At 45.3% G+C, this 12,030-nt stretch overlaps 1 protein-coding gene across 3 annotated transcripts in view; it reads right to left on the bottom strand.

Annotated features, from left to right (window-relative positions):
- Snx8 (sorting nexin 8) overlaps positions 1-12,030 on the bottom strand; it is a 47,324-nt gene that overhangs the window by 18,498 nt on the left and 16,796 nt on the right. For all 3 annotated transcript variants that reach the window (XM_090329853.1, XM_090329854.1, XM_090329852.1), the window contains exon 2: positions 712-902. In XM_090329853.1, the coding sequence (XP_090185979.1) occupies positions 712-894 (183 nt within the window). In that variant the 5' untranslated portion in view covers positions 895-902. The remainder of the gene's footprint in view (positions 1-711; positions 903-12,030) is intronic.

Genomic DNA, 12,030 nt, shown 5'->3' with positions numbered 1-12,030 from the left:
ATCAAGAGTTCCAAACCCAGCCTATCTCAAAATAAATAAAAAGTCTGGACTGGCTACTGGAGTTAAGGAGCAACTTACTGCACAAAGACCCTCCAGTCCTGGGCGGGGGAAGGCAGGCTCTCTGCACCAGCCACAGGCCAAAGAGTAACCACATAGTTACCACAGCCACAGTGAGAGCCTATTTGTCCTTCAAGTGCTCCAGAGGAAGTGACTCTGCCTTAATCTTGAGCCTTCCTCCCAGCCAAAGGGCAGTAAAGCCCCAGGCTGTGAGACTCACTGCTGACCGCCAAGACAAGACATCTGTTCCCCAGGTCTCACCTTTGTCCTGGGACCAGATGTCCAAGAGTCTTTTTCCACAAACACCAGCATTGCTTCCCCTCTGTTCCCCTTCAGAGGGGTGTGGCTCTACACTGTCCCTGCAAACTCAGGGCTCTTGAGGAGGGCTAAGAATCTCCCAACCCAGAAGAAAGAACTAAAGTCCTCCAAACCCATTCTAAGTGAACCAAAATGCTGAAAGGCCTACACTGCCCATGACAGGCAGAGTACCATACCTTCTGCCTCGATGAGGCTCCATCTCTGGGCCTCCCCTCCACACCCCTTCCACCTGCCCCCTGCAGCTGGAAGCTAAAGGGGACTTGTGAGCCTGCGCAGTATCTACCCTCCTGGCCACTCTGGTCTGGAACTGTCCCCCTCCACACAGCTCCAACATACCTGGCTGGAAACCTCGTACTCCACATGCTTGAGGAAGAGGCCTTTCTTCTCCGGGATCAGCTCCACTTGCACAGTGTCTCGGGCCAGCAGCTCCTGCAAGCTGTAGGACAGCAGCAGTGGGTTCCCCTGGGGCTGCTGCATTGGACTGGAATTGGGAGGCCTATGCTCAATATCCTGGGGCATTGGCAGGCCTGTGGGAGAGAAGGTGAATGCTTTAGAGCCAGCAGCTAAGACCTTAGGGCCTCACAGCAACCCTTGCTGACTCAGTATGTGGACTCTGGACACGGCACGTAGCAAGACCCACCCCCATCAGGCCATTACCTTGTCCACAATAAGGTGGACATCAGTCTCTTCCAAAGATTCACTAAGAGGAGGCATCACCTACTTGTCCATCAGGAAAAATGAACAGAACAGTTACAACTCAAGGGTGAGGGTGATGGAGCCATTGAAAGAGGGGCAAAGGCTTACAGACATGTTACACCAAGGATGAGCAAATAGTCAATGGCCCACGCTAGTAATCCTAGGGGGTAAGCAGATGCTGAAAGAGATCCAAGGTCAGCCCTGACAACAAATTAATGAGACCACATCTCAACCAATAATAAGCTGGATATGACAGCACAAACATCTCATCCCAGCTGTATAAATTCATACAAAGGAGAACTGAGGTTCAAGGCCAGCCCTAAAATAAATGGGAGACCTCATCTCCAAAATAAGTGAAGTAGGCCCAGAGTATAGTCTAGTGGCAGAGTGCTTGCCTAGCACTCACAAAGCCCTGGCTTGATTCCTTGGTACCACATACACAAAAAAAAAAGCCAAGTGGTGCTGTAGCTCAAGTGGTAAGCCTTGGGAAAGCTCAAAGACAGTGCCCAGGCCCTAAGTTCAAGCCCCAGGACTGGCATAATAATAATAATAATAACAATAATCCCAAAGTAAAAAGAATTGGATGAGTCAGGTACCTGTGGCTCACACCTGTAATCCTAGCTACTCATGAGGCTTAAATCTGAGGATTGTGGTTCAAAGTCAGCCCAGGCACTAAAGTCTGTGAGATTCAATTAATCACAAGAAAACCAGAAGTGGCGCTGTGGCTCAAGTGGTAGAGCAATAGCCTTAAGCTGAAGAGCCAGGGACAACATCCAGGCCCAGAGTTCAAGCCCCACAACTAACCAAAAAAAAAAAAAAAAAAAGGACTAGAGGTATAGCTCAAGTGGTACAGCGACTAGCCTGGCAAGTCCCTTAGTTCTAACTCCAGTACTGCCAAGCAGCGGGTGGGGAGAGAATGTACTTATGCCACTAAGCACATAAAAAGATAAAGAGACCCAACACTACTAACCATCAGGGAAATGCAAACCGTAACCACAGAAAGACATCACAAACTAATGATCCTAATAAAAAATGTTTAAAAGACAATCACAAGGGCTGGGAGTTTGGCCTAGTGGTTGAGTGAGACCTGGGTTCAATTCCTCGGTACCATATACATGGAAAAAAGCTGGAAGTGGTGCTGAGGCTCAATTGGTAGAGCTCTAGCCTTGAGAAAGTCCAAGGACAGTGCTCAGGCCCCGACCCCAAGCACAAGACTGGCAAAAAAAAAAAAAAGACAATCACAAGGCAGACATCAGTGATTCATGCCTATAATCCTAGCTAGTCAGGAGGAATGGCTTTAAAATCCAGCTCTGACAGAAAAGTCTATGAGATTCCAGCTACAAAACAATCAGCAAAATGCTAGACTGGAGTATGGCTCAAATGATAGAGCACCAACACTTAAGCATAAGGCCCTGAGTACCAGCTCTAATACCAAAAAACAAAATAACAACAAACAAAAAACCCTACAGGTGTTAGCGAGGATAAGGAAACTCCATGCATGTGCAGTGGCTAGATCCATGATGCCAGGGCAGATCCTTTGAACAAGATGCAAAGCCATCTTACAATGCAGTAGTTCTACTGATAGAAATATGCCCAAGAAAAACACATACAAGGGCTGGGAGTTTTGCCTAGTGGTTAAAGTGCTTGCTTAGCATGCATGAAGACCCGGGTTCAATTCCTCGGTACCACATACATAGATAAAAGCCAGAAGTGGTGCTGAGGCTCAAGTGGTAGAGCTCTAGCCTTGAGAAAGTCCAAGGACAGTGCTCAGGCCCTAAGCTCAAGCCCAGGACTGGCAAAAAAAAAAAAAAAAAGAAAAAAAGAAAAACACATACAAACATGTACTCAAGAGGTAAGACTTGAGGCGGATGCTCACAAGTGTGATGTTGCTCACACCTGTAATCCTACCTACTCAATCAGCTGAGATCTGAAGATGAAGAATCAGGCCAGAAAGTCTGTAAGACTCTTATCTCCAATTAACCACTACAGTACCAGAAGTGACACTGTAGAGAAGCTCAGGGACAACACCCAGGCCCTGAGTTCAAACCCCATGACCAACGAGAGGGAGGGAGAGAGGAATGAAGGAAGGAAGGGAGAGAGGAGTTAGCTGGGAGTGGTGGCACACACCTGTAATACCAGCTACTTGGAGGGCAGAGGCCGGTGACTAGTGAGCTTGAGGCCAACTGGGACAAAGTTAACAAGACCTCATCCCAAGAACTAAATAAAAGCAAAAGACATGGGAGCAGGGCTAGAGTAGGCACAAGACCCTGAGTATAATCCCCAATACCACAAAAAAAGAAAAATGAAAGAAAAAAAGATTTTCCAAGACAACATGTGAGCTTAGTAATGATTACCAAATGACCACACTGGTGAACAAGCTGAACTTTGATCACATGATCATCTAAAAGATGGGACTCAAAAAACACATTGTATCTGGACACAAGTGGCTCATGTCTGCAATCTTAGTCATCCAAGGGGCTAAGATCTAAGGATCACGGGTCAAAGCCGGCCCAGGCAGGAAAGTCCAGGAGACTCTTATCTCCAATTAACCACCAGAAAACCAAAAGTGATGCTGTGGCTTAAAGTGGTACTGTGCTAACCTTGAGCAAAAACCTCAGAGATAGTAGGTAGGTCCTGAGTTTACACCTCATGACCAACCAAAAACAAAACAAACAAAATAACACATTGTGCTCTAATCCTGAACACTCTCTCCAGTTTGCCCAAAACCCTCTGTGAAAGTTCCACTCATTGGAAGGGATGACTCCAAATACCAATCATCTACTAGAGTACATACCCATGTTTTAAAACAAATGCTAATTAAGAAAAAGAGGGTGAGCTAGCAACCAGTAGCTGATACCTATAATCTTAGCCACTCAGGAGGCTGAAACCTGAAGATCATGGTATAAAATCAGTTCAGGCAAATAAATCCTTAATATTCTTTTCTCTAGTATCAAAAAGGCAATGGTGGAAGGAAGGGGTGACATTGTCCAAAGAAAAATATAGTCATTACCTAACTTATGAAATTTCAAACCTCAGAACTGGCCAAAAAAAAAAAAAGGACCAGTATCACATGCATAGAAAAAGCTGGAAATGGTGCTGTAGCCTAAGTGGTAGGGGGCCAGCCTTAAGAAAGCCCAAGGACAGGGCTCAGGCCCTGAGTTCAAGCCCCATGACTGGCAAAAAAAACAAAAAAACAAAAAACTACAGGTGGGGTGGTATGGCCCAAGTGTTATAGTGCCAGCCTTGACTGAAAAAGTTAAGAGAGTGCGTCCAGGCCTTGAGTTCAAGTCCCAGTGCCAGTACAAATAAAAAATGAAAGAGAAGGGCTGTGAGTTTGGCCTAGTGGTAGAGTGCTTGCCTAATATGCATAAAAGGTTCAGTTCCTTGGTACCACATACATAGAAAAAGCCAGAAGTGGTGCTGTGACCCAAGTGATAAAGCACTGGACTTGAGAAAGCCCAAGTACAGTGCTCAGGCCCTGAGTTCAAGCCCCAGGACAGGCAAAAAAAAAGAAAGAAAAAGAAAAAAAAGGAAGAAAGAGAAAGAAAAGAAAGAATGTGACCCTAGATTAAATTCCAAGCCTGACCAAAAAAAAAGTAGAAAAAAAAAAGATCATGTTCACAGATATGACCACAGTGAGGTATGAGGGATGCCTAGAGCTGTCAACCCCTCTACACACACATCATGCCCCTCTGCCAACATTCAGTGTAATCACAAGTAAGATCTCTGGCAACAGAAAGCTGCAGGGTCTCTGCACACGGGCACCTGCCCTGCAGTCCTGCACCACAGAGCATTGTGTACCCTATCTTCCTACAGCAGTTTAGATGCTCTTACCTCATCATATCAATCAACAGCCTCTTGGGCTCCTTCCAAGCTGCTAGAACTCATTACTGAGGACCTCTCATCCTCTCTGGCCTACAGGCTCAGTTCAGGAAGTACTTTCCAGACCCGAGCATCTCTGGATTTTCCTTCACACACTCACAAGGAGCTGGAGTCTCTTCACTCTGTCTTCTTCATAGCTTGGTCCCAAATCACAAAGTGTAATCCTCTAAGGAGCTCTGATTTCTCAACAGTATGTATGTAAAGGAAGGGTAGCCCATGGCATGTGGATCCAAACAGGACTTTGTGATAGACCACAGGGAACCACACTCAAAACAATAAAGGCAGACCCCAAACTCACAGCACACACTAAGTGAATAGAAATGGGATATAGGCCTAAATGGACAAGTTAAATTACAGACCACTTAGAGGAAAAGAAAGGAGAAAATTTTCATGTCTGTGAGTTAGGCAAAGACTTCTCAGACAAGAAACCGGGCGTCAGTGGCTCACACCTGTAATCCTAGCTACTCAGGAGGCTGAGATCTGAGGATCAAGGTTCAAAGCCAGCCAAGGCAAAAAGTCCATGAGAATCTTGTCTCTAATTAACCACCAGAAAACTGGAAGTGGCACTGTGGTTCAAGTGACAGAACACTAGCATTGACTGAAGAGCTCAGAGACAGTGCCCAACTTCAGAGTTCTAGCCCTATGAACTACCAAAATTACTAAATAAATAAATAAAAATTCTCAAGATTCCCATCTCAACTAATGGCTGGATATAGTGACATGCACTTGCCTTCCAGGCAACAAAGGAAAGCAGAAATAGAATAATTTCAGTCCAGGGCCGGGAGTTTGGCCTAGTGGTTAAAGTGCGTGCCTAGCATGCATGAAGACCCAGGTTCGATTCCTTGGTACCACATATATAGAAAAAAAGCCGGAAGTGGTGCTGAGGCTCAAGTGATAGAGTTCTAGCCTTGAGAAAATCCAAGGACAGTGCTCAGGCCCAGGACTGGCAAAAAAAAAAAAAAAAAGAGTAATTTCAGTCCAGTCTCACCTGGGCCTATTAGCAAGATTCTAATAACCTAAGATTCTAAGGTCAAAAACAACCAACCAGGTCGGGCAAGTTGGCTCAGGCCTGCAATCCTAGCTACTCAGGAAGCTGAGAGAGATCTGAGGATCACGAGCAGTTCAGAGCCAGGCCAGGCACCACATGTGAAAGACTCTTATCTCCAATTAATCACCAGAAAACCAGAAGTAGCTCAGGAGTAAGGCAGTAGCCTTGAGCTGAAGCACTTAGGGACAACGCCCAGGCCCAGAGTTCAAGTCCCATCACCAATTAAAAAAAAAAAAGTTGAGGGCATGGCTCAAGTAATAGAGTGCCTGCTTGGCAAGTACACGGCCAACTTCAAACTTCAGTAGTGCAAAGAAAAGAGAGGAGAAAAAAAAAAAAGGAAAAGGACTCTAGAGAGACTTGTTGAAAGGCAATTCATCCAGAACCCTCCTGGGCTTTGGTCATGTTTGCATGTGAGGAGGCCCAATGACTTCAGCGTATAAAAGTAAAATTAGCTGTACCAATTTGGGGAATCATAGAATAATGGACAAAGCAGGAGTAAAAAAATCCCCTGAAGAGTCAAGCACTGATAGCTCACATCTATAATCCTAGCTACTCAGGAGGCTAAAATATGAGGGTTGTGGTTCAAAGCCAACCTGGGCAGGAAAATCCCTGGGAGACTTTTATAAATTCCACTAAACTACTCAGAAAAAGCCAGTGTGACACAAGTGGTAGAGCACTAGCCTTGAGCAAAAAGAAGCTCAGGGACAGCATCCAGGCCCTGAGTTCAAGCCCCAAGACTGGTAAAAAAAAAAAAAAAAAAAAAAAAACCCTCTATAAATACCCTTGTCTCTAACAAAATTTAATCCATTTTCAGTATCTTTCTTAGAGTGTGTGTGTGTGTGTATGTGTGTGTGTGTGTGTGTAAGTCCTCCTCCTGGCTCCAGTTGGCTGAGTCAGAAAGTGACTCAGGTTTTCTAGGCTGTCCTCATGTGGAAAGTGAAAATGTGGCAGAACATGTCACAGGACATTTGTCTCAGGCCATGGGAGAGTAAGTGGAGAGCAGGCATCAGCAACCAAGTCGGGTCCTTTTAGGAGAATGGTCAGCAGTCACGGACAGGATCAGCCCAGAGCCACACGGCACAGTCTACTTAAAATGCATACAGACCTGCAGTAGGAATAGCAAGTTCAAGGTATATATATATATATAGGGCCTTTCATGGGCGGGGCAGACAGGCAGAAGTGCCATTATCCACACATATGAGGCCAAAGCAGGAGCCAGGAGTATCACAAGAAGGGAATGTGAGGCAGTTCCTTGTTTTCTACCACATTTTCAACGAATTTGGGAACCTCTTTTTTCCATGAAAAGCCGACTAGGCTCATCTGATGACTAAATATCCTGACACCCCAAGATGGTATCCCAAACATATTCTGAATGTCTTCATTAGTTGGGAACTGGACCCAAACCTCCCCAAAGTCACAAAATGTTTGTTCTGAAAGCTGTGTTTTCATGGACACACTGAAGCAGTACCATGAAAGCTAGCTAGACAAATCCCTGGGCTGAAGCCCTTGCACCCCAGGTAAAAATATCTCCAACAGGGGCACTGCGAAGAGAAGAACCAAGAGGTTAAAGCCACTCAGCACTGCTCAACAGGGAGGCCATGGATGGGGTGGCTGACACTCATCCTGCAGCCTCCCAGGGGAAGCACACTCCAAAATGGGCACACTGGGCTCTGAATCTCAGCAGAATCTTCCAAGAGACACCGTCCTTTCCCTGCTCTGCTGAGCTATACCAACAGGGCCCCACCCAACCTCCAGTCCCCTGCAGTTCCCAATTCACCTGTGAGACTGAGAGAGCCGGGCATGGTGGTTATGCCTGTAATCCTAGCTACTCAGAAGGTTGAGATCTGAGGATCACAGTTCAAAGCCAGCCCCACAACCAAAAAAAAAGTCTGAAGAAAGGTGAGCTTCACCCTCACCATCCTAAAATGAGGAGCTGCACGTACACAGAAGTGTTGGTGCTAAAACACAGCTTTAGTCTCCCTCTGGCCAAACACCAGCACTGTAGCTGACACACCCCGCCCCAGGCTGGATTTCCTCACCTCTGAGGTGACATCTCCCACATGGGAAAGCTTCACAAAGGGACACTTTTCACAGCAGCAAAGATCCTGGCCACTGCTCCTGCTTCTCAAAGGTGCCACAACCTATGGCCTCGTCCTTCCAGTCCTGCCCTCAAGGGCCAATGGTACAGCTGGATCATCAGAGAGCTTTCCAGAACCCAGGAGCAGAGGCCATCAGGGAGCTCCACTATCCAGGTGCAAGTCCTCCATCAGGGCTGCACACAACCACATATGACTTCTAATACCCCCAGCATGCACCAGCTACCAGAGACAGAAGGCCAACAAGCCCCAACATACTCACATAACCCAAACCAGGATGCGGGTCTGTCTCTGCCTACCATCTCAACATTATAAACTGGAAAATGCATTACACACCAACAGAAAAGTGTGTAAAGATGACGTGGGAGGTTCACCGGAGAGGACTTGAGTAGCATGTACAAGGTCCTGAGTTAGATCCTCAGGACTGGGGGGAGGGGGGACATATGGGCATTTGAAAAAAATGATATTTCAAACACAGGCATATTCACCATGCAGGTTAAGAATTCGTTCAAAAGTAGCACCCAGAAACTGCTCTAGTCTCACATCCCCTCCAGATGGGACTACTTCCCCCTACCAGACATAGCCACTGGCCTAATTCTTGGCATTTTCTTTGATTTCTGTTCATTCTTTCTCCTTGTATAAAACAAACCCAGGACAATGTGCATGTTAGGTAAGGGCTCTACCACAAACCTCGATTTTTTTAAGTCAGGCTCTTGCTATGTAGCCCACACTGGCCTCCAACATACAATCCTATTGCCCCAAATACCCAAGGACTAGAATTACAGGCATGTACTATCACACCTGGCCCATTTATACTTTTATCACATACTTAAGCATCCTCATACAACAGATCCTATTTTGGATGTGTATGAACCTTTAAAAAATTGAGATTGAGTGGCCGGGAGTTTGGCCTAGTAGTAGAGTGCTTGCCTAGAATGCGCAAAGACCCAGGTTCGGCCACCGAAAGTAGTGCTGTCGCTCAAGTGGCAGAGTGCTAGCTTTGAGGAAAAACCTCAAGGACAGTGCTCAGGCCCTGAGTTCAAGCCCCAGGACTGGCACCAAAAAAAAAAAAAAAATTGAGATTGAAGCCAAGAGTTTGGCCTAGCAGTAGAGTGCTTGTCTAGCATGAATGAAGACTCCGGTTCCATTCCTAGGTACCACATATACAGAAAAGGCCAGAAGTGGTACTGTGGCTCAAGTGATGGAGCTCTAGCCTTGAAAAAGTTCAAGAACAGTGCTTAGGCCCTGAGTTCAATCACCAGGACCAGCAAAAAAAAAAAAAACTGAGATTGAACAAAACGTTCTTCTGGTATATACTTTCAACATCCTCCCTCTGGGGTAATATTTATATCAAGTTTCAGAACCCAATAGCTCTACTACTTAAGCCACAGCACCATTCTGGCCTTTTTTGTACCGAGGAATCAAACCCAGAGCTTCATTTATGCTAAACAAGCACTCCATTACTAGGCCATGCTCCTGGCTCCAGACACTTTCAGTAATAGGACTTGAACTCAAGCCCTTGCACTTGTTTGGCCTGGTGCTATGCCATCTCAGATACATCTTCAGCTTAGCTTTTGGTTAGTTAACTGGAGATGAAGTCTCAAAACTTTTCTGCCTTTTTCAAACTTATACCTTCCAAGTTTCAGCCTCCTGAATAGCTAGAATGCACTGCCATAAACACATTATTTTTTTTGGGAGGGGGGGAATGGGGTCGTCGTGGGGCTTGAACGCTGGGCCTAGGCGTTATCCCTGAGCTCTTCAGCTCAAAGCTACTGCCCTACCCCTTGAGCTATAGAGCCACAGCCCCATTTCCAGTTTTCTAGTAGTTAATTGGAGATAAGAGTCTCACAGTCTTTAGTGCCGGGCTGTCTTTGAACCAAGATCCTCAGATCCAACCTCATGAGTAGCTAGGAGTTCTGGCATAAGCCAGGCTAAACACAATGTTTTATTTTGATTCTATTTCAACTTTCACAACAGTGACATTTTTAAGACACAGATAGTACTCTCCTTGCTACTGGATGCTGCAGCTATTAGAAAATTGCAAACACTACTTAGCAGGTTGAAAAATGGTTAGTGAAAGGAAGACTGTGAAAACATGTATCTGTGACACAGTGACAGGGATAACACAAAACACTCCCACAGGACCTAAGGAAATGTACAATGAAGCACTGTGTAAAAGTGATGGAATAATAGGCACCTTGACAAAAAAATTGAATTTGTGGTTATATCACTGACAATATTTCTTCAAGGCCCCAATTCACAGGCAACAGTAAAATGTCACTGGGTCTGATTACAACTCAAGGCTCCCATCAAACAACACTTCAGGAGCACATACCATGTATCAGAAGACTCTCAGAAAATACTGTAATTATCTACTTAGTGTACAATTCCAAAACTCAAAAGAGCTGAGACTCCCACTGAATAATGCCAAATGCCTTGTCTAGCCAGTCAACAGAACACAGCACAGTTCTGAGATTCTCTCAGAACTAACCCAAGGGGGGCTCAATGACATTTTATGATGAATATTTGCCCCCCAAACCTTTTCTTTCTTACTGAGATTTGAACTCAGATCCTTATGCTTGCAAGGCAGGCATTCTACCACTTGAAGCCACTCCCAATTTTTTGCTCTACTTATTTTTCAGATAGGGTCATCTTTTTTTCCAGGATAGCCTCTGAATATGATCCTCCTATCTATGCCTCCCATAGCTTGGATTGCGATCACAGTCTACCACACTCATCTGGTTCATTTACTTGGAATCATGCTAACTTTTTGCCTGGGTTGGCTGCAACTGTGATTCTCCCGATCTCTATCTCCAACAAAGCTGGGATTGTAAATATCAAGTCCCAAAACACTTTTCACAGAAGAATTTCTCCTCTTTAATCAAGAGCCATGTGTTTTGTTTTTGTTTCAGTGATTTTATAAGCAAAGTGGGACTTCAGAATAAGGATGCTACTCAGGACTAGACTCCTCATCCGAAGCTCCAAGGCCCTCTGCTCCCCCAACACAGCAGACCTGGGAAACTGCATCAGTCCCCACACCACCACACTCCTGTGGGTTCTGCCTCCCACTGCCTCCCACCCCTGCACCCAAGATGGCAAAACATCTCTTTTTGTGCTGTGTTTTTCTCAGGAAAGAAAAAGTAATACCAAAACAAAATTCCCCTACCGGAACACATAGCTTTTTTACTAACCACAAAAGCTGGCAAAATCTTTTCTACATAATAGTGAATCAGTTAGTTCCTCTTTCTCCAAATTAACACATTTTTACCTTGCAAATTGTGCCTGCTTCTGTGTGTGTGTGTGTGTGTGTAGAAAACATTTAAAGACTAGTAAGTTAAATTTTTGACATATTCACTAAAATGTGATACTACCTTTAAAAAGAATGATCCAAATGTAATTTTCTTCAAACCCTTGAACTCCATTTTCAAGCAGAATTAGACATGGGATGTAAAGACAAACGAGTTTCTGCCTGTCAGAAGTTGACAATCAAAGGTATAAATTAGAAGGAAAGGGGTACATACTCCATGCAAACTGTCATACAAGGTATAATTAATCCCCATAAACTGTATAAACCCTCAGTGACAGCTCAATGAACTGTGACAAACATACACAGAGGAGGACCTGCAAATCAGGGGGCCAGTAAGAGAAGGCCAAGGCCACTGGGGAGCAGCAAAGGCCTGAGGCTTGACCACAGCAGATAGGAGAATGTACATACACATACACACACACACACACACACTGGGGAGCAGCAAAGGCCTGAGGCTTGACCACAGCAGATAGGAGAATGTACACACACACACACACACACACACACACACACACACACACACACACCCCTCAGCCCTGAGACTGGAATGTATGGAATGTCAGCACAGAGGGCAGTTTCTCCCTGATGGGAAAAATGTCCCTGAGAAGCAGGTCTAAGACACAGGG

This window comes from Megascapheus bottae, chromosome 3, assembly GCF_031878675.1.
Source record: "Megascapheus bottae isolate mThoBot1 chromosome 3, mThoBot2.hap1, whole genome shotgun sequence".
NCBI classification, from domain to species: Eukaryota; Metazoa; Chordata; class Mammalia; order Rodentia; family Geomyidae; genus Megascapheus; species Megascapheus bottae.
Note: the sequence above shows the minus strand (reverse complement) of the source record. Positions and strands in the feature narration are given on the sequence as shown.